Below are 23,154 nucleotides of genomic sequence, written 5' to 3' on the forward strand. Positions count from 1 at the left end.
CACCATGCTACCCTTGGCCTCTACAACACTGCCCATCTGATCACATTCCTGGACACCCTACACAACACACTCATTCCACCAGATCAGATAGACGGCCCAGAGCAGCTCAGGTACGTTGTCATTTGGGACAACGTAAGTTTCCACCGGGCTGCTCTGGTTCGTAATTGGTTCACTGCCCACCCACGCTTTTCAGTTGTTTATCTCCCTCCATATTCTTCAATCCTCAATCCTATTGATGAATTATTTTTCTGCCTGGAGATGGAAAGTGTATGACCGAAATCCACAAACACGTGTACCCCTTCTCCAAGCTATGGAAGATGCATGTGGAGATATAGCAGTTGATGCTTTTCATGCCTAGATTCGCCATGCTAGGCGATATTTCCCCCACTGCTTGGCCAGGGAAAACATTGCTTGTGACGTGGATGAGGTGCTACTGCCAGACCGAAACAGGAGAGAGGATGCATAGTGTTTGTTTTTTTTCTGTAGCTGTATACAGTAAATTCTTCTGTTTTGTATGTAGACCATTATGTGACACTTTGTTGGTTGGGATGTACACTTTGTACATTGTTTTGGGGGGAAAAATAAAATATATCTATTACCATGTATTTGTGTTTTCTGAGTGTAAAAACTATATTCTCAAATATTTTACAACACACTGAACAAAAAAAGGCAAAAATCACTATGATGATAGTGTTTTACATTGAGCACATCAGTGTTCAAATGGTTCTTATGAATGTCTATTCATATGATGGTTTGTGTGTGTCATTTGAAGACAAAATACAATTTTGAGATTAAATAACATTGTTTTGAATGTCAAGTTCAATTTTGCAGGAGAAGTGAGGGGTTTTGCCCATTGCGTGTATGTTTTCTTGATTTGTGTGTAGAGTTCTGAGAATATGAGGTATGCATTCAGAAAATGTGTGTAACCAATTGAGAAAAACTGTAACATAACCTGTGACCATGCATCTTCCTGTAACTGGTGTTCCAGTAAATCTTTTTCAAGATCAGCCTTTATTCTTCTACCCTAAATAGGCCTACACCATCTCTTGGTCAGTCTTTGACACTTTCTTCATGAGATGCAGTTTGTACAACTAATTTACTTGTAACTGGGAATACATGAAATGGCATTACATTTCACAGGTCCACATGTATGATTCACCTGCCATTAAATGAACATCTCACTATATACAGCATCCATGCTCTGTTGTCAGAATGTGCAAATCTTTTTTGTAGTCGTTATTCTCATAATTTCAGTGTAACTGACAATTCCACACAAGCCTGTAAATAAAAGTACATGGAGAGAGAACTACCAGTAGCTACCATACATCATTTGCTGCATCCATTTCTGCGGCAGCAGTCATTACAGTAATGTCTCTTCGTCATCTTAATCATCATCATCATCCTTTGATGAAAAGCATTCTGTTGGGGGAAACTGCTACTACAAGTTGAAATAGGCACCAATTGATATTTAAACTTTGTATCAGGTGGAATATGATTAAAACCATTGTGACGTTGAGGCTACAATCACATACGTACAGCCTAAGCAAAATATGCAATACCTGTTCAAAGTATGTTTGTATATTTTATAAAACATTGAACATGCTGTTTTATTAAATGAAGTCACCATCTGAAAAGGTTTCCTGTGTCTTGCTATAAGTTGAGCTGGCTATAGTAGCATTCTCTTGTATTCTTTTAGCACGGAATACTGTTGTTTCTTTGATTCCGCCATTTGCGGTCATCTATTGCAAATTGAATGAGTCTTCAATAAATGCGGGTGGCTCCACTAGTGGTAAAACTAAGAATTACAATTCAGTTAAGTGCAAGTTTAGGCTGAATCCCAATACTTCCCCTTACCCCTACCCCTTGCCCCTAGCCCTTATTTTACCCCTAGCCCTTGGCCCTCGAAACTGAGGGGTAAGGGCTACATCAGGTCTCCTACCAGGTCTCCTGGGGAGGCAAACTGTCAGACCCTCGCCAGCTTTCCACTGGTGTCCCACAGGGCTCCGTCCTTGGACCCCTCCTCTTCTCTCTGTACACCACCTCACTTGGACCAATCATCACCTCCCATGGCTTCTCCTACCACTGCTACGCTGACGACACACAGCTGTACCTGTCGTTCCCCCCGACCGATCCGGGGATCTCAGCTAGGATTGAGGCCTGCCTCGCAGACATCTCCGCCTGGATGACCGAGCACCACCTCCAGCTGAACTTCGCCAAAACAGAACTTCTCATCATCCCGGCCAAACCCTCCATCTCCCACGACCTCTCAATCACCCTGGGATCTGCGACGGTGACCCCCTCATCCTCTGCCAGGAACCTTGGGGTTACCATGGATGACGAGCTCTCCCTCACGACCCACATTGCTGCGGTCTCCCGGTCGTGTAGATTCACCCTCTACAACATCTGGAAGATCAGGAGATACCTGTCTGAGCACTCCACCCAGCTGCTTGTCCAAGCACTTGTCCTCTCCAAGTTGGACTACTGCAACTCGCTGCTCGCCGGTCTCCCAACATGCGCAACCCGCCCTCTTCAGAGGATTCAGAACGCAGCAGCCCGCCTGGTCTACAATCTACCCAGACGCTCCCACGTTACCCCGCTCCTCATCTCCCTCCACTGACTACCCATCACGGCCCGCATCAGATTCAAGACCCTGGTACTGACCTTCCGAGCAGTGAACGGGACTGCGCCCCACTACATCAAGTCTCTCCTGCAGCCTTACACCCTCACCCGCCACCTTCGGTCTTCTTCAGACAACCGCCTGGTGGTCCCACCGCTCAAGACTGCCCGGTCCCAACACAAGCTCTTCTCCTGCCTGGCCCCCCAGTGGTGGAATCAACTCCCCACCTCCATCAGAGACACAGACTGTCTCTCCACCTTCAAGAGAAGGCTCAAGACGCACTTGTTAAGGGAGTACAACGGTACTTAGGAATGGTTTGCTGAACCCAATGCTAGTTTCCTCAAGGATCACAATGACTCTTGCTTAGAGAGTTGTTGCTCTTGTTGGTTAGTGGTAGCTGATTTAAACTGTTGTATTCTATTTTAGTTAATCTTATTTTTATTTTACTGTTACTTGTTTTTCTACAGGTACACTTGCACTTACAGATTCATGTTATTTAAATTGTAACTTGCTTAATTACATGCTCTTATGGTTTTTCCCTTTGGCACGTATTTTTTGGTTGTTCACAATGTGTGCTTCTTGTTTTGGCTAACCGCAATGCTTTGGGGGCTATCTTGTTGTTATTATCAGTGACCTATGCACTTTGTAAAGCTCTCTCTTGGAAGTCGCTTTGGATAAAAGCGTCTGCTAAATGAATAAATGTAAATGTACATATCCCTAAGAAATGGGACGCCACTTGGTTACGGGTACGCCATCTGGCACATATCGATATTTCCAAAGCAAGTAGTGTTATGCACTGATATCAAATGAAATTCGCTGCTAATGGAGTTTACTTAAAACTGTAGACATGCTAGTCAGAAAAATGCGGGACTGTTGTGCAAATCAGCACTCTAACATCAGCGTAGCAAACAAGCAATTTTTAGAAACGTTTCAATTAGGAAAATGGTTGCAAATATATGTAAGGGATAATGCCCGACGAGTTGTCCAATATCACCTGATAATGGACGATGCGGAGGCGTGAACCGTCCGACGCGGAGTCCATTATCAGGTGAAATTGGACACCTCGTCGGGCATTATCCCGCTTATACCATGGTCACTTGCCAACAATTTTTTTTTAACAAACAAGCAAAAGAAATCTAAAGTTTTTTAACGTTAGCCAACTCTGATATTTTATAGTCCGCTCAGCTCATGGAACCAGCATCGGGTTTCCCTTGGCTGAGATATTAGCCCGAAAGCTAACGTTATGCTTGCAAGATTTAAAGGCAATAACATTGTGTGCGGTTGACAAACAGTAAATATAATTTTACAGTATGTTTGACACTAGGATTTGTTAGCTAACCAGCCATGTCACTGTCCCAAAATCAATATCAAGATTTTCACAAACAAAGTAGCCTAGCCTATACCGGCCATTGTCTTGGCCACTGTCGCCGACCGCAGCCTGTAGCGAGTTGAATAGCAAATTGATGTGAGATGATCGTGTCAAAGTTGACATTATCTCCTAACAGTAAACATAATTTGACAATATGTTTAACATCAAGACTAACCAGCTATGCAGCCGTGTCATTGTTACCAAATCAATATCAATATTTTCACGAACAAAGAGGATCGCTGTGACATAAAGTATCAGTAGGGGGCTGTGTAGCCTACTCCTTGAAGCTTTTTCATGAATTTCTAATGTTATGTCCACCAAAAGTTTACTCCAATGCTTGACTAGACTTGCCAGACTGGATGTAGTCTTGTATTGCAACAATTTAGCTGTTGGGTCGTTTTCCATAAGTAATGTTTTTATTGCAAAGAAACATGTTAATTATACAATAATTGCGCTCCAAAGATTGGCGCCAATGGAAATCATTGGTTATAGATAGAAAAAAAGAAGAAGAACGGCCATTTTGCACCAGATCAGCATGGTGCACAGCAGGTAAACCATTTTACTAGCAACAGGCCGATTTTTATTATTTAAAATTGAATTTGACGAGACAATTTATCATGAAATTTGATAATGATATTGGCAATTCAGGTAAAGGGGCTTTGGAAGGAGGCTCTTTAGGGGGCTGGCCATGATAGGTACTACTCTTCGGCGTATTGGAAGACAAGATGTGGCTCCAATCTCTTCTCTCCCGCACCGACGGAGCCCAGTAAGCCTGCAGGCTGCTCTCGCAACGGTGGCCTGTCACCAATATTATCTGGCGGCTCTCCAGGCCGCCAGATAATATCATATCATCCGAGAGCCGACCTACGGCGGTGCTGCAAAGGCTGTGGATTGTGTAGACCCTAGAAAGACCCACCTGAAAGGTAGAGGGATAAGGATATTTAGCCTATTAACCTGTATTTTGGGGATGGAGGGAGAAAATGTGGTCACAAAATTAGACTGCCATGTCTTTATTATACGCATTAGGCTATAGGCTAGGTTAAGAGTAAGCAAATAACCTCTTCGCTGATCTTTTTCAGCATGTTGCATAGATAATGGACACCCATCGGCTCCCGGCTGTACCATATGTCGGAGGACATCATGCCACGTTTTGGGTGGAGGTAGAACGATTTGGCATCAGATGGACATTTGGCAATGTATGCTTTAAAACTTTTGACCAGACACAGCGGATATCCAGGCCTGGCAAACATAAAACCTCTCAGGTTTTCTTTGTCTGGGTCATTCAGGTCTTTGTGGTTTTTTGTTTCAGGATTGAATGCCAGGCTGACATGCAGTCAGACAGGGAAAGACAGGGATATCATGCACTGATGTCCAGAGGAAGTGGAATGCAGGCACAAGGAAGAATGCAGAACAGAAAAAGGTGAAGCATATACATTTAAAACGTCACAAACCAGACCACATTCATCCAGGCTCATCAACATCAGCATCAAGTGTGTCATCTACAGAAGGGTGCCCCAAACTTTTCAAGGATCACTCAGAATTTAAAAGTTATGTCAGTTCCTCTGTGATGGCCCCACTATTCCAGCTACAGACGGATGGTCTCCTTCAGCGGTGTTACAGATTAGATATAGAGAATAATGAGTCAACTCAGAGCCAGTGTGATCTACAGATACCACATACAGAACACGGCACAACACTAACCTGTAAGAAATGTCTCACTTTTTATGAAACTTATGTACAACTAAGTCCTGCTCAGGCGGAGAAGTTGACCAAAAAGACCCAGGTACAGAGTGCATTACAACTGTGGCATGATGCAAGGAAGCTGCGACTGACAGCGAGCACAGCAAAGAGTCCCCAAAAGAGGCACTACTAACCCACAAAAATTCTTAAATGAACATTTGCATCCCATCTTTAATGGCAATGCTGAAACTAGATATGGAAAAGAAAATGAGCACATAGCCATGCAGCACATGGCTCAAGGGCACACTGTGGAGAGGAAAGGCCTGGTAGTTTGTCCTGACCATCCCTGGTTTGGAGCCAGCCCAGATGGATTTTTGGACTCAGCACAGCTCCTTGAGATTAAGTGTCCCCAAAACAGTCATGTGTCACTTGCAGAGTTTCTTGGTCGGCCAAATGGTGACATCAGATGCTTAAGTGATGGAAATTATCTAATTCTTCCCAATGGGCAAAGTGGATACTACATCCAGGTGGTTATCTGGACATCAACTTAGCACCTTGAGTTGGACATTTCATTTGACAAAGACTATGCAGATGCACACATTAAACACCTCCAGAAGTTTTATTTTTCACACATACTTCCAAGAGTAGTAGATGATTTTGTTACAAAAAATCTGAAGCTCTGCCCCAAATACCTGAGTCTGTTGGAAATACAGTAAGCACATAACAGGTCTTGTACACACAACAAACACCTAGAGCGCTGTAGAAAATCAGTAGTAGAAAAGTTAAACAATCAATAAATACAATATTATACTGTAACACACAGGTATGCTCCAATATGGGGAATGTCCTCAATTACACCAGGTTCATTTAATATAACACATAGGAAGGCCGTTTGAAAAGAAGAAGTTATACATAAACTATATCAAAACACATCTGTATTATTATATAGAAAAGTATATTACATGTGATCAAAAGTTAGATAATACATTTAATCAAAAAACATATACAAATGAAAACACTTGTTTTATATAAATCTTTGTATAAGCTTTCTATGCTTTATTTCTAGAGTAAAGGAATTTACGGCACTTTACGTGTTATAATTTCATTTATGAGTCAAATAATTCAGCCACATTCTTAAAATGAAAATGCATTTCTGGAAATGCATTTGAATTTGGGTCACAATTTGCTTCCATAACTCTCGGTTAGTAAGTAGTTAGTATTAAATCAGAAATGTAGGGAGAAACTTCTCCATGCAGGGCTCTGAAGGTGAGGACCAGCATTTTAAATTGAATACTGGACTGGACTGGTAACCAGTGGAGTGAAGATAAACAGGTGTGATGTGTGCTCTTTTGTTAATGTGTGTTAAAAGCCTTGCAGCAGAGTTTTGAACGGCCTGGAGACGGTCGAGCTCCTTCTTGTTCAAATAGGTAAAAAGACTATTACAATAATCTAAACTAATTGCCTCGGGGGAATGTCCCTGTAATTACTGTAAATCTCTCTGGATAAGAGCGTCTGCTAAATGACTAAATGTAATGTGATGGAGAAGTGAAAGGGGACTTCTTTGAGGAATCTTAATGACGATGTTTATTACAGTACAGTAGGAATTCTTGCTGGGGCTTTGCAGTTGATACCACCTAGAACAAAACGTATCCAATTTCTTCCTGTGGCTTGATATGATTGGACGTGGTCCTCCAGAGACTTTGGTTGGAACTGCTTCCACAACAATGGTTTGTTATTCAATGTGGTGGCCTGCTTTTCAGAAATAAAAACTACATAATGCCAAAATTTACAGATCAGATTAAAGTATTCAACAAAGCTGCAAAACAAACACGTAATACAAACAAAGAAATATAACCCTGTGGCTTTTACTCTTCATATTGCAGCTGCTGTTTGGCAGTTCTTTACATTCACACACATGCTGGTTAGACATACCCTTAACACACACACTAGGAAATAGATATCTTGCCTGTCTGGTTTTTCCTCGTTTCAATTTAGCTCCTTGTTGGTAGTGCCATACACTTGCACACATCTATACACACAACACTGTTGCTGTCTGCTCATTCTTAAATGTTGGCTCAATAGGCTGATATCTGGCTAAACTATAGAGCTAAAATTGTAGATGAATAAGTTCCAGTGTGGACTTAATAGAATCAATATACTTCAATAGACTCTGGTTAAACTTAAGTTCTAGTTATTTGAACAGGTCCATAACACTGAAAGAAGAGTAAAAAGAAAAGAGTGGAAAACCAAAACATAGAAGACAGTAAAAAGAAGAGAAGGCTTTAGTCACATCCCAGACTGGAGGTAAGTGAAATTACTATAGTTAGGATGAATACACTGCATATAATATATTTATCAACAGTAACATCAACGTGTTTGTCATATTGTGAGTTGCTGTCAGGGTATTTGGCCAGAGTATTATATTATTGTGTCCCATTAGAAACGGACAAAGTCTCTTTATTTGTCTCTCATGCTCCCTACAAACTCACTTTTTCTCTGGGCTGGTTGTGAAAAATGTAACACAATGACATTTCTAAGCAAAAGAAGGCCCTTCTGAAGATTTGGTACAGAAATAATGGAATATAGATCTGACTAAAGGTAGAAGAAAGAAGGAAAAAGAAGACTGAAGAAACAATGTATAAACCTATTACCTGTAAGCTGGCCTATTACTTGGGGGATGGGGGTGAAGCTCACTTTCCTGGTGCTCAAACTGTACTGCACAATATTGAACATGTAGTATTCACTCATGTACTCAGTGGCAGATCTAGAAAATTGTACATGGGGTGGCAAGAGGTCTTGGCATGGGTAAACGGTACTTGTGAATCCCTATATGTGAATGGCTTTAACAAAACAAACAAAAATACTTTTAAACTTTGGTATTTAGTGTTGAACCTGGCTTTTTCAGATTCCCCTGGCATCTTTTTCCCATTCATGTTATTCTTTTCGCATCAGCTTAATCTCGCTAACTCCCTCCACAACAATAAATGATGGTCTAGGGTTGGCAACAACGTTGGTACACGCACTTGTGTCTGAGAAAGAGAGAATGTGCGACAATTGAAAACAGCACTTTTTAATGCACAGTCTGATCATGCGCTTATTTAAATTAAAACCTAGTGTAGCCTATTGGCTTACTTATCAGTCACACAGTAACTTAACCCTTTACTGCCTAATACAAAATTCCGAACATTCCATATACTGTTGAAATATGATATGCATATTAATATTCATATTTTATGGATTTTCATATAAAATCATACACCTTAACTGTTTATACCATCTTGAAGAGGAGAACTAGGGGATTTTTATCATGTAAATGAATATATGATTACTTAAGGCAAATCATATTTTATCAAAGTGGTTTCAGGTAGATATTTTTAACAAAAACTTCTCCATCCACCATACCTCATCAGACAACTGAATTTGTCACCACTTTAATTACAAGATAGAGAAAAACTTTGAGTAGGTGGAATATCCACAAGTCTGTGGGCAATGTAGAACAGAAGACAGATTAGAAATACCTTATTTTGATTAAAAGTTATGACCATTCTTGTGACTAGTGGAGACATGGGGGAAACCGGAATTATCCTGTCCCAAAAGCAGCTAAAAGCAGCTAGCGCTATGGCTAGATACTCCTCTCGATAAGTAAAAAACGTTCGAGTTTCTTCCACAATCGACCGAATTGGCCAAACAAGGCATGTACATTTAGCTTAGAGTATACATAATCTACCTAGTTAATGTTGTTTTTCGAAGTTTTTTAGAAATCTGCTCAAATCGAAGCTAAACAGTGCTACTACCGTCATTGCTGCCTGTCACAAACGGCCAAGCCGGACACGTCATTCTTTCCTGAAAACACTCGCGTCACTCCCACAAACAAATTCTTCGTAAGTAAAAAGTTGAGACTTTTAATAGACAATATTGACAACACATATTAAGGAACTTGTCTTAACTCATAATATCGTCTCCGATTTCAATTCGAAGCTGTATATCTAACACTGTAGGCAATCTCCCATGGTCTCCGCTCTGGCTCCGCCTCAGAAAACAATGGCTGCCGTTGCAGACGATAGATTTATTTCCCCCTCCCACTAACCCCTTAACCAATGATATGTGCTTTGAGCTTAAGTTGTCATGAGTATCTGGCAGTTTTCAGAAATAAAATCGGTGATTGGATGGCAAAGTTATTAAGGCGGGTTCTATGGGTCTTTTTCGACCCATATTTGAATGGTCCGGCAGGAAAGGTTAACAAACTTAACACATCGTTTTATTCGGTGTGTGAAAAAAACCAAGACAAAGTGACCGATCCAAAGTTAATGTAGCTAACTACATGCTATGGTAGCCTTCGGCAGTTCTGTTAGCTCAACAGCCTGCTAAACATGCAATCCATCGCCGTCCAAAATTCATGCTCCCTCTATGGACGGCACTCTGAACAGCATCGCCGTCCGTAAGATCAGCAGCCATCGCCGTCATTCTATGGACGTCCATATGGACGGCTATGACGCCGTCCATGATCTATGCTCCCCCTAGCGACGGACGTCCCTGCTAATCCATCGCCGTCCAAAATATATGCTTCCTCTATGGACGGCACTCTGAACAGCATCGCCGTCCATATGATCTATGCTCCCCCTAGCGACGGACGTCCCTGCTAATCCATCGCCGTCCAAAATATATGATCCCTCTATGGACGGCACTCTGAACAGCATCCGTCCATCCATGCAAAGATCAGCAGCCATCGCCGTCACTGCATTTTTGCCTGAGCGCTGTGCGCGCTCGCATTAATGTGAAGTTCCGATTTCACCTCACATCAAAACCTTGACTAGTATGGAGGATTATAGGGGCCAAAACTAAATAAATAAATATTATAACACAAAGCTTAAATAAATGACTAATTATATAATGTAATGCCTAATTGACAGACAAAATATATAAATTACAAATTAAATGAGACACTAAATATATAAATGTTACATGTATTTGTGTGTATATTTACATTTACATTTATTCATTTAGCAGACGCTTTTGTCCAAAGCGACTTCCAAGAGAGAGCTTCACAAAGTGCATAGGTCACTGATAATAACAACAAGATAGCCCCACAGCATTGCGGGTAGTCAAAGACAAGAAGTACATATTGTGAACAACCAAAAAATAGTGCTAAAGGGAAGAGACCATAAGAGCATGTAGTTAAACAAGTTAAAATTACACAACATTGATCTCTAAGTGCAGGTGTACCTGTAGGAAAGCAATAAAAATAGGATTAACTAAAAAAGAAGAATACAACAGTTTAAATCAGCTACCACTAACCAACAAGAGCAACAGTCTAAGCAAGAGTCATTGTGAACCTTGAGGAAACTAGCGTTGGATTCAGCAAACCATTCCTAAGTACCATTGTACTCCCGGAACAAGTGCGTCTTGAGCCTTCTCTTGAAGGTGGAGAGACAGTTCGTGTCTCTGATGGAGGTGGGGAGTTGATTCCACCACTGGGGTGCCAGGCAGGAGAAGAGCTTGTGCTGGGACCGGGCGGTCTTGAGAGGTGGGACCACCAGGCGGTTGTCTGAAGAAGACCGTAGGTGGCGGGTGGGGGTGTAAGGCTGCAGGAGAGACTTGATGTAGTCGGGCGCAGTTCCATTCACTGCTCGGAAGGTCAGTACCAGGGTCTTGAATCTGATGCGGGCCGTTATGGGTAGCCAGTGGAGGGAGATGAGTAGCGGGGTAACGTGGGAGCGTCTGGGTAGATTGTAGACCAGACGGGCCGCTGCGTTCTGAATTCTCTGAAGAGGGCGGGTTGCGCATGATGGGAGACCGGCGAGCAGCGAGTTGCAGTAGTCCAACTTGGAGAGGACAAGTGCTTGGACAAGCAGCTGGGTGGAGTGCTCAGACAGGTATCTCCTGATCTTCCGGATGTTGTAGAGGGTGAATCTACACGACCGGGAGACCGCAGCAATGTGGGCCGTGAGGGAGAGCTCGTCGTCCATGGTCACCCCAAGGTTCCTGGCAGAGGATGAGGGGGTCACCGTCGCAGATCCCAGGGTGATTGAGAAGTCATGGGAGATGGAGGGTTTGGCCGGGATGATGAGAAGTTCTGTTTTGGCAAGGTTCAGCTGGAGATGGTGCTCAGTCATCCAGGCGGAGATGTCTGCGAGGCAGGCCTCAATCCTAGCTGAGATCCCCGGATCGGTCGGAGGGAATGACAGGTACAGCTGCGTGTCGTCAGCGTAGCAGTGGTAGGAGAAGCCATGGGAGGTGATGATTGGTCCAAGTGAGGTGGTGTACAGAGAGAAGAGGAGGGGACCAAGGACGGAGCCCTGTGGGACACCAGTGGAGAGCTGGCGTGGGCCTGACAGTTTGCCTCCCCAGGAGACCTGGTAGGATCTTCCCGACAGGTAGGATGAGATCCACTGGAGTGCAGTGCCAGTGATGCCCATCTCAGAAAGTGTGGAGAGCAGGATCTGGTGGTTAACCGTATCAAACGCCGCAGAAAGGTCCAGCAGAATGGACTGGAGTATATATATATAAATTTATGTTTTAATGTGTTCACATTTATTTATTTATACTTACATTTATTTATTTATTTATCCTTACATATATTTATTTATCCTTACATTTATTTATTTATTTATTTATCCTTACATTTATCCACGGTGTAACTTGCTGCAGCAAAATAAATTCGTCGTCCACGTCACCAAGTCAGGGGGCGGGTTAAAGCCTCTGATTGGTGGTTCAACTTGAATCGACTGCTTTTGACAATTCCAAGATGGCAGCACCTTGTGCGGATTCAATAAATGAAATATTGAATGCTACAGTGGGCGAAATGTTGAAGAGATGGAGGCACCTGCCAGTTCACTTCTTTTTTACATCATATTGAGAGCTTCGCTGAAATTATAGGAATGATATTGGCCCTAACTGACAAAGACATCAATGAAAATGTGTTCACGATCCTCAGCGAGATGATACAGCATAGGGGTGGGCATATCGATCTTAAGACCGACAGTGGCCGGGTTGGGAAACCCGGCAACTATCGATACCAACGTTGGTATCAATAGCCTGATTGATAGCGTGATAAGATCGATACTTAAGTTTCATTCCACACTGAGTACACAACTCCCTTTACATCATAGTGGTTGTGCAAACACCGTCTAACTTCGCTCAAACTCACTTTGCACCTCCACTGCTTTTCTAAGCCAAAAGTATCGGTATTGGCAATACTGGCCCTGTATTTACTCATTGGTATCGGATCTATACCACATCGTGCAGTGTCGCACACCCTTAGCAGCTGTAGAGTGAGGCGATAGAGCAGAGGTCGCCAACCTGTCGATCGCGATCGACGTGTCGATCTCGGAGACTTTCCCTGTCGATCTCCAAAATAATTTCAGAAATACTGATCTCCGACTAATTCATGAACGCGGAGGATTCTTAAACTGAACGCGCGTTCTCTTGTACCTGGATTTGCATATTGGCCTGTGCGTGTTGCAAAGCAATTCACCGACAGAATAAATGGGCGTTTTTTCCCGAAGACGACCTTTGAGAGACCTGCTATCCCAGGATACCTGTGGGCGTGGTTGCCGTTGGTTTGTTTATTTACCCGGCCGTGTTGTCCACATAGTGTTAGCAAGCATGGCAGAGGCACCACGAAAGAGGGCGAAAAACTACAGTTTCCATCATGAATGGGAGGAGGAATTCATCTTTACCTTGGTAAAAGACAAGAGTGTGTGTATGTTGTGCCACCAGCCACAGGCACTGTCTAAGCGAGGGAATTTGGAGCGGCACCACAACACTAACCATCCGAAATTCAAAGACTGCTATCCACCAAAGAGCACAATCCGCGCCAAAAAAGTTCAGGAGCTGAAAGTGGAGTTGAAGGCTCAACAGTCGCTTTTCTCACAACCTACGTCTCAAAGTAAGGCTGCAACTGAGGCATCATTTCGTATTAGCCACATTTTGGCTAAACACAAGAGACCTTTTACAGATGGGGATTTGTTTAAGGAACTATTGACCGTCACCGCAGAGACTGTTTGCAGCACCTTCAAAAACAAAGAGGACATAAAAGCTGCATTCCGTGCTGTGCCTCTTGGTCCTACAACAGTGACACGAAGGATCGAGTTACTGTCGGATAACGTTGGTCAACAGGTGTTGGAGGACTTGTCACTCTGTGAATATTTTTCACTGCAGTTTGATGAATCGCTGGATGTAATGGACACGGCTCAGCTTGTTGTATTTGTCAGAATGGCTTTCCAGGACTTTACAACAAAGGAGGACTTCCTCACTCTTCTCCAATTAAAAGAGAGAACGAGAGGTGAGGATATTTACAACGTTTTTAAAAGCTATGTCCGTGAAAAGAACATCCCCATTCAGAAACTGGTGGCAATCACTACCGATGGGGCACCGGCAATGTGCGGTGTGCACGCTGGTTTTATAGCACTGTGCCGTAATGATCCGGATTTCCCCGACTTCATGAAGTATCATTGTGTGATTCATCAGCAAGCCTTGGCTGGGAAAGTTGTGGACTTTTCTCATGTCATGTCACTGGTGGTCAAAGTGGTAAACTCGATTCGAGCAAAAGCGCTTCAGCATCGCTTATTCAAGGCGTTATTGGATGAGCTCGATTCGGCGTATGGAGACCTGCTTCTGCATGCTGATGTCAGGTGGTTGAGTCGCGGAAAAGTGCTGCAGCGATTTGTTGACTTGCTGCCTGAGATTAAGACGTTTCTGTCGAAAAGGAACGAGGAGCACGAGGAACTTTCAACGGATGCGTGGCTACTGGACCTGGGGTTTCTGACGGACCTAACCGGAAAACTGAACTCGCTCAACCACGAACTCCAGGGAAAAGACCGGCACCTCCTCCACATGATCAGCGCAGTGAATGCGTTCAAGGCCAAACTCTGTGTCTGGACCACGAATCTGAGGAAAGGGACGCTGACACACTTTACAAACCTGGAAAAAATGTCACAGTCCATCAAAGACTCTTCTGACTTTCACCCTGAGCAGTACTGTGTGCACCTGGACAAACTGGCAGCGGAGTTCAGTCGACGTTTTGGTGAGTTAGAAATCATGAAGGATATTGCTGCATTTCTTTCAAACCCATTCCTGCCTATTAATACAGAGGAGGTTGCAGACCAATTCGAGAAAGCATTTGCTTTGCCAAGTGGAGTGGACATGGAGATGCTTGATTTGCAAAATGACATTGAGCTGAAAGCCAGGTCAAGGGACAGTGACTTTTGGGGACTTGTCAGCCGAGAGAAGTTTCCTCTCCTCAGTGCATGTGCACTAAAAGTGAGTGCCTACTTTGGATCGACCTACCTCTGTGAAATGGCATTTTCACAGATGAAAATCACCAAATCCAAGTACAGGAGCCGGCTTACTGACAGACACCTCACAGACTGCCTCAGACTGGCTGTCTCTGCTTATGAGCCAAACTACAAGGCACTCACAGACAGTGTTCAGTCACAGCCATCACACTGACTTGTCACATGAGAAATTTGTCAGTGTTGTGTTGTAACTTCAGTTTATAAATAAAACCGTTCATATCCAGCCTGCTCATTGCAAAAGTGTTTTTTCTTGTTCATATTGTTCACAAAGTGTTTGATTTCATTCAATTACAATAAGGCCAAGTATAAAGTTAAGTTGTAAGTTCAGTCTGGAGTCTGTTCTGTCTCTCAACGCCTCAATAGGTAGATCTTCGGGTCACCAAGGCAAAGGTCGGTGATCTTTGGCCTAAAAAGGTTGGTGACCACTGCGATAGAGGATCCCTCTAGATTGAAGAGAGCTTGATCGACTGGTTGAGCCTGCCTGGTGTGTAATACTGTTCATTCACCAATCAGAGGCTTTGACCCGCCCCCTGACTTGGTGACGGGGGGACGACAGATTTAATTTGCTGCAGCAAGTTTCACCGTGGATAAATGTAAGTATAAATAAATAAATGTAAGGATAAATAAATAAATGTAAGTATAAATAAATAAATGTAAGTATAAATAAATAAATGTAAACACATGAAAACGTAAACATATATATATATACACACAAATACATGTAACATTTATACATTTGGTGTCATTTATTTAAGCTTTGTGTTATATAATTATTTATTTATCCAAGTATTTATTTGTTTAGTTTTGGCCCCTATAATCCTCCATAGACTAGGTCCTAGTAATCCTATTCTCACTTGATGAGACAGTATTTATGTGCACCAACGATGACGACCGACCACGTTGGGATGACAGTGACAACCATGTTGATACAGTTCGTTAAAATAATGAAATTATTCAAACAGACCACCAATGGGCTCATTCACATGGTTTATTATCATTAGGTATTTGTAGTAGACCTACCCATTCTCCATGTAGGCCTAGTTGTTGCGAGTACACGTATTGCAAGGGCACCTATCGCAGCGTCTAAATAGGCAGTAACCCAGACTCTGGCCCGCCGTCAAGTGGCGAGGAAAAATACTGGCCCGCGGCCCAAGTTTTGCCCAAACTTGCCGACCCCTGGCCTATACCAAGCTAAATGGATGTGTTTCCGATAAATTTTAATATTTTTGGGAAAGTACAGAGATTTTGACACTTGGTTAAAGGCTGAGTTGTTGACATCGCCAGTGAAGAAAAGAAAAGATCAAGAAAATGCCAAGAAAGGACAGCAGCATAGAAGAGGGCAGTGAAGCGAAGCGGCACTAAGTTTTGGATGACTTAGACAAGAGGATCGACACGAAATCAACACTAAAAGGAGCACAGTATGGGCCATGTCAGTTTTCAAAGACTGGTTGATAGAAAAAAATTATGCCATTGGACATATTAAACTATAGTGCCGAAAATCTCAATCAGGTGCTATACGCTCTTTTTATCCATCAGTGCAGAATGGCTAAGGCCAATCATATTCACTTGCAAGCTACATCGCACTTAGGGCAGAGATAGCACGTCACTTTTCTACCTTTGACATAATGAACTCTGGCAGTTTTAAATCGAGCAACAATATGTTCAAGTCCGTCATCAAAGACTCAAAAGAAAGGGCAAAGACACCAGCCAGCATCACCCCCCGATTTCAGCAACAGACCTAGATCTGCTCATCAATTCCGAGGTGCTGAATGTCAACACAGCTTGCGGACAGGTCAAAAAGGTGTGGTTCGATGTCCAGCTGCATCTAGCAAGACGTAGCAGAGAGGGCAATTGGGACTTGAAGAGGGACTCTTTCATTTTAAAGAAAGACGAAAATGGAATCGAGCATGTTTCTCTAGCATACAACGCAGAGACAAAAAACCACAAAGACGCCAAAGATCCTTGCAAAGGAAATTACTGTGGCTACATTTTGGCGGAGCCTGAAAATCCTAATTGTCCAGTTGCCAGTTTTAAAAAGTATGTATCCCTTTGCCCACCCAATGCCGATGCATTTTACCTGCACCCTCTCAAAAAGGACCAGCAACAGCTTAACCAGCAGGATGTCTGGTACTCTCGGGAGGCCATGGGACACAATTTCCTTGGACAAATGTCTAGGAAAAAGTGTCTAGACAGTGATTTTCGTCCCCACACATGGGCACTACTTTTTAAATGCATTTTTGCATAGACCACACCCTAATGGACATTATGTTAAAAGTTCTCCACAAAATATCCTGCAGTTTTTGTCACGATCCATAAATGTTTCTTATGCTGCTGGTTTTGCTTGTAACATTATTTTTAATCATTTTAGCAACACCAAATAGCTCTCAAACTGTCATTTATACATGTACCTAAACATTTGACACAGGTATTGGTGCATTAGTATACTCAAGTGTCAATGTAGACCATGAAATATGGTAAATTTTTGGAAAATATGCTTATACTTTACAGATTGGCACCAAGCAAAATTAAACATACACATTGTAAATTTAGCAAAACTGTGATATTTTATACATCAAAATATTCAGTAGGCACAGTGTAATAACAGAAAGATAAAAAGAAAGAAGCACACTGGCCCAAGTTGGCTGAAATGACTCAAAATGCTACCCCGTCCCCCTTAATTCTGAAGAATGCCAAACATTTGGCAATTCTACAATAGATTAATTGCAGCTCAAAATCAACCTAAAATACAACACAGCGCATCTTTACTTATCAGTATCATCCCTACTCATCAGTAACATAGGCTACTCATCAGAATCATATTTACTCATCAGAATCATCTTTACTCATCAGAATCATCCCTACTCATCGGTATCATCCCTACTCATCAGTGTCATCCCTACATATCAGAATCATCTTTACCCATTAGTATTCTCCCTACTCATCAGTATCATCAGAATCATCCCTAATCATCAGTAACATCTTTACTCATCAGTATCATCCCTAATCATGAGCATCATCCCTAACCATCAGTATCATCTTTCCTCATCAGTATCATCCCTAATCATCAGTAGCATCCTTAAGCATCAGTATCATCCCTATCGCTATAGTCAGAGCTGTCATCCCATGTATCCCTTTCCTCTGTTTCCTGGGTAACATTAGCACAATTTTGGCACCTACAAATCAGTACAAGAAAGTCTTGTAGACACACAGGAACATCTTCCAGACGACATTTGCCTTGCTTGCAACTGCAGTGGACTGCCTGCCACAAACAGGGGCAATCCTAGCTGGGATTTCTAGTCAAGTTCAAGTCTTTTATTGTCAGATGCACAGAACAACACAAGGTCAGACTGGTCACTGAAAAATTCTTAGGAAGAGACAACACAAAGTAACCTGGCATAACATAACAGATAATACACAGAACATAGATTAAATCTATGATAAGCAAAAATATAGTAAACGTCCTAATATATAATAAGTAAGAGATAATGTATAGAACGCCGGTCATTATCGGGAAAATAAGCCCCGACAGGGCGAACAGCACCCTGACGCGAAGCGGAGGGGTATGGTTTCGCTCTGAAGGGGCTTTCTGTGTCCATGGCAGCTCCCCCCCCAAGAAATCCGGAATGAAGTCAAGAATATATCTTTCAATATTCCGAAAGAAGCCGCATTTTTCTTGTCAAATTTTACAATTAATGGCAATGTACAGTTCAACATGAACAAATAAAATCTTAGGGTCACACCAGCTCAATAGAATTTCAGCAGATGATTGTGCAGCTGTAGAATGTTGAATGTTTTTGAAGATCAACTTCTTTGGTGAACTATTTCTTTGGTGATCAGATCAATACTACGAATGGTAACAAATAAATTGTAAAAAGACACACTGTGTTAAGTAATTTTTTCGTTTTGGCAAGTAGCCGTGTAATAAGCGGGATAATGTGTAGAACGCCGGGAAAATAAGCCCCGACAGGGCAAACAACACCCCGACGCGAAGCGGAGTCTGAAGGGGCTTATTTTCCCGATAATGACCGGCGTTCTATACATTATCCCTTACATAATGTACACCCCTGCAGCCAATCAGAATTGAGTATTCACCCAGACCATGGTATAATTTCTGATAACAGACCGTTGCTATGTATAACAACAGACCGCTGTCAAGGAAAGTGGCCTTTTTGCTTCTGATTCACAACTTTCGCAGCACTCCGCAAGTAGTCCGGTAACTTTTCATAAGTAGTGCTGTAATACTTGAAAAGTTCAAAATTGTGCATCCCTGAAGTAAATCAATGTATGTGTTTGTGTGTGCACCCGCACAGATTTAGTTGTATTAAACATTAAATGTAAGTATTGTTTACTCCTATGTTAATTGTGCAATTATTTCTGTTTGTGCAGGGTGCAGCGAATGTGTGACTGTTCACATGACTATGAATTGGATATGATTGCCTCCAATTAAAATAATAATTCAGTGATTAGGTGAGTTCTTGTAAATTCGAAACAAGCCTTAACTGTATGAATTCATTTGTATCAACTTAATCATATTGTAGTTTGTCTAGTCTTGTCTCTCATGGATGTTTGTAATAGAAAGTGCATACCTGTACAGTTTTCAAGTAAAACCCCTTTGATAATAAGCCTAGATTAAACTTTGTCTCAGGTTCGACCATCTCATCCTACCCAAATGCAACGAATAAAACTACAATGGAAGGTTATTCTCATTCTCATATATGCAGTTGCATGTATGGTCATTTTTGGATTCATAACTCGTATGAAGTCTTATGCTGTTCCAACCAAATCGGAAGATATTTGTCTTTCACTTCACGTGTCAAATGAGACCCTCACCCCTCTAACTGGCACCAGACATCTACTGGTGTCCGCCTACTTAGAGCTCAGGTTGGAGGAGAAGATGGTGCGAATTATCAGTGTGTTCAAGAGAGACTCGGTTCAGGATCTCTTCTGTGTGTTCTGCTGCATTGATAATATGTCGACTACCTTGCCCGCTCAGGTGCTGATGCACTCTGATCACTTTGGCTTCCCCTTTGCTACCACCGACATCCTCTGTAAGATTCCTGCTTACTGCAGCATTGTGCAATATGTCACGTTGATATCACATGCCGACGTCAATAGTACGCTGAAGCAGACCTTCCTCCCCATTAAAAACCTGCAGAGTGGACAGAAAAAGGAGGAGGACTATCACTATCAGTTTAACTTCACCGTCTGCATCTCCAACCTTTTTGGGAACTACAACAATGTGCTTCAATTTACCCAGAGCCTAGAGATGTACAGGTGAGTGTCTACACTGATGATGGAAGCACTGTGTGTCTGCAAGTGTCCGGCAGCCTGCACCTTCAATACAGAACCTCCATGCTCTTTGTCTCCCAGATTGCTGGGTGTTGGCAGGGTGGTGGTGTATAACACTAGCTGTGGACCAGAGCTAGACATGCTGCTGAAGAGCTACAGTCAGGAGGGCTTTGTGGAGGTGGTGCCCTGGCCCATTGAACTTTACCTCACTCCATCCCCTGGCTGGACACCAGACCAAGGAGGTGAATTACATTACTACGGCCAGCTGGCAACACTCAACGATTGTGTGTACAGATACATGTATCACTCGCATTACGTCTTACTTAATGATATAGACGAGATCATAGTACCGTATCAACACACCAGCCTCAAGTCTGCTTTCGACATGCTGCAAAGACAGTACCCACAGGTGAGTGTATGTGAAAATGCTTGTGGGAATGTAATTTTTGTAATATTTTCTATAAATTGTATTCATCCATCTATCCCTTTGCACAGGCAGGAGTTTTCATGATCCAGAACCATATATTCCCCAACACCCAGTTTGATCTGAGTGGAAGGTACCATGTACCCTACTGGGAGGGGGTGCCAGGTGTCAACATTTTGGAGCACATCTACAGAGAGGAGCCAAACTGGAAGCAAACATCAAAAACATCACACCCATTCAAGATGGTAGTGCAGCCAAGGCAGGTGTTGGGGCCAGTGTAATTTTCTGTACACATTGTATGAAATCATACAAGAATGTTCATCCAATCTGCAAAGCAAACTTTCTGGTCTCTGACTTCCAATGTGTAATTTTAGTTACTCTTTTTTCCCATGGACTAGCATTCATTAGAAATCACTCATTCACTATCGATGTGCTTACACCTTCATGTGTGTCTCCAGAGTGGTGGAGCAGACATCAGTGCACAGCGTACTGCACACCTTCAAGGATGTGGTGGAGGTTCCCCCAGGGGTGTGTCGGATCATCCATGTCAGAGCTGCCCTGCAAAATGCATTGACAAAGAATGAACTACATCAGGACACCAGATTATGGGACTACCACAGACAACTGGTTCCCAACGTGGACAAGGCCCTCAGGAGGGCAGGGCTCCTGAATTGAAAGGGTTTGTGAATACCTGGCGGAATCCATTGTAACATTTTTATACAATGAAATAACTAGGACAATATACAGTGCCCTCCAAAAGTATTGGAACAGTGAGGCCAATTCCTTTATTTTTGCTGTAGACTGAAAACATTTGGGCTTGACATCAAACGATGAATGTGAAACCAGAGATCAACGTTTCAGCTTTTATTTCCAGGTATTTACATCAGGATCTGATGCACAAATTAGAAAATATCACCTTTTTGTTCGAACCCACCCATTTGTCACGTGAGCAAAAGTATTGGAACATATGACTGACAGGTGTGTTTTGTTGCCCAGGTGTGTCCTATTACATACATTATTCAATCAATAAATACCACTGAATGTCTACACTCAGGTTCAGATTGGGTAAGATAGGTTTTGTCTATGCAGACTGTATTCAGAGGTGAAAACAACATGAAAACCGGAGCGCTGTCTTTGGGTGAAAAACAAGCAATTGTGAGTCTTAGAGAAGATGGAAAATCAATCAGAGCCATTGCAGAAACATTGGCCATAGCCAGTACAACCATTTGGAATGTCCTGAAGAAGAAGAAAACTACTGGTGTACTAAGTAACAGATGTCGAACAGGTAGACCAAGGAAAACATCAGCAGTTGATGACAGAAACATTGTGAGAGCTGTAAAGAAAGACCCTAAAACAACTGTTAGTGAGATCAGCAACAACCTCCAGATGGCAGGAGTGAAGGTATCACTATCTACTGTTCGCAGAAGACTTCATGAACAAAAGTACAAGGGCTACACCAGAAGATGCAAACCACTCATTAGCAAGAAGAATAGGAAGGCCAGGCTGGAATTTGCCAAAAAGTACAGAGATGAACCTCAAAAATTCTGGGACAAAGTTTTATGGACTGATGAGACAAAGATTAACGAGTGATGGAAAGTGATGGAAAGGCTAAAGTTTGGAGAAAGAAAGGAACTGCTCATGATCCCAAACACACAAGCTCATCTGTGAAACACGGTGGAGGTAATGTCATGGCTTGGGCTTGCATGGCTTCTTCTAGGACGGGCTCATTAATCTTCATTGAGGATGTAACACATGATGGCAGCAGCAAAATGAACTCGGAAGTCTACAGAAACATTTTGTCTGCCAATTTAAGGAAAGATGCAACCAAACTGATTGGCAGAGCCTTCATCATGCAGCAAGATAACGACCCAAAACACACTGCCAAAACAACAAAGGAGTTCATCAGGGGCAAGAAATGGAAGGTATTAGACTGGCCAAGTCAATCTCCAGACTTAAACCCTATAGAGCATGCATTTTACCTGCTTAAGAGGAGACTGAAGGGAGGAACTCCACAAAACAAACAACAACTGAAAGAGGCTGCAGTGAAAGCCTGGGAAAGCATCAAAAAGGAAGAATGCAAAAGTTTGGTGACGTCAATGGGTCACAGACTTGCTGCAGTTATTGAAAGCAAAGGATTTGCAACTAAATATTAAGTCTTATTCACTTAAATATGTTTTAAGTATATCTGTTCCAATACTTTTGCTCACATGACAAATGGGTGGATTCAAACAAAATGTGATATTTTCTTAGTTGTGCATCAGATCCTGATGTAAATACCTGGAAATAAAAGCTGAAACGTTGATCTCTGGTCTCACGTTCATTATTTGATGTCAAGCCCAAATGTTTTCAGTCTACAGCAAAAATAAAGGAATTCGCCTCACTTTTCCAATACTTTTGGAGGGCACTGTATATATATATTTTTTTGTATAAACATCCAAGTTCTATAAATTGATCCAAAGCAAATGTATTTGCTCACTGC

The 23,154-nt window shown here is 42.3% G+C and overlaps 1 protein-coding gene across 4 annotated transcripts; it reads left to right on the forward strand.

Annotated features, from left to right (window-relative positions):
* Positions 1-7,661: 7,661 nt before the first annotated feature.
* Positions 7,662-21,460, forward strand: LOC124464589 (glycosyltransferase family 92 protein F13G3.3-like). 4 transcript variants are annotated; one of them, XM_047016494.1, is made up of 7 exons: positions 7,662-7,970; positions 19,349-19,429; positions 19,608-20,236; positions 20,333-20,493; positions 20,587-20,660; positions 20,747-20,934; positions 21,134-21,460. In XM_047016494.1, exons 3-7 carry the CDS (start codon positions 19,632-19,634, stop codon positions 21,348-21,350), a joined length of 1,245 nt encoding a protein of 414 aa, XP_046872450.1. In that variant the 5' UTR covers positions 7,662-7,970; positions 19,349-19,429; positions 19,608-19,631; the 3' UTR covers positions 21,351-21,460. The 4 variants fall into 4 exon arrangements, with proteins under 4 accessions (XP_046872450.1, XP_046872449.1, XP_046872451.1 ...); XM_047016493.1 differs by having other exon boundaries at positions 20,333-20,660; XM_047016495.1 differs by having other exon boundaries at positions 20,118-20,236; positions 20,333-20,660.
* Positions 21,461-23,154: the final 1,694 nt, after the last annotated feature.

This window comes from Hypomesus transpacificus, chromosome 3 (assembly GCF_021917145.1).
Source record: "Hypomesus transpacificus isolate Combined female chromosome 3, fHypTra1, whole genome shotgun sequence".
NCBI classification, from domain to species: Eukaryota; Metazoa; Chordata; class Actinopteri; order Osmeriformes; family Osmeridae; genus Hypomesus; species Hypomesus transpacificus.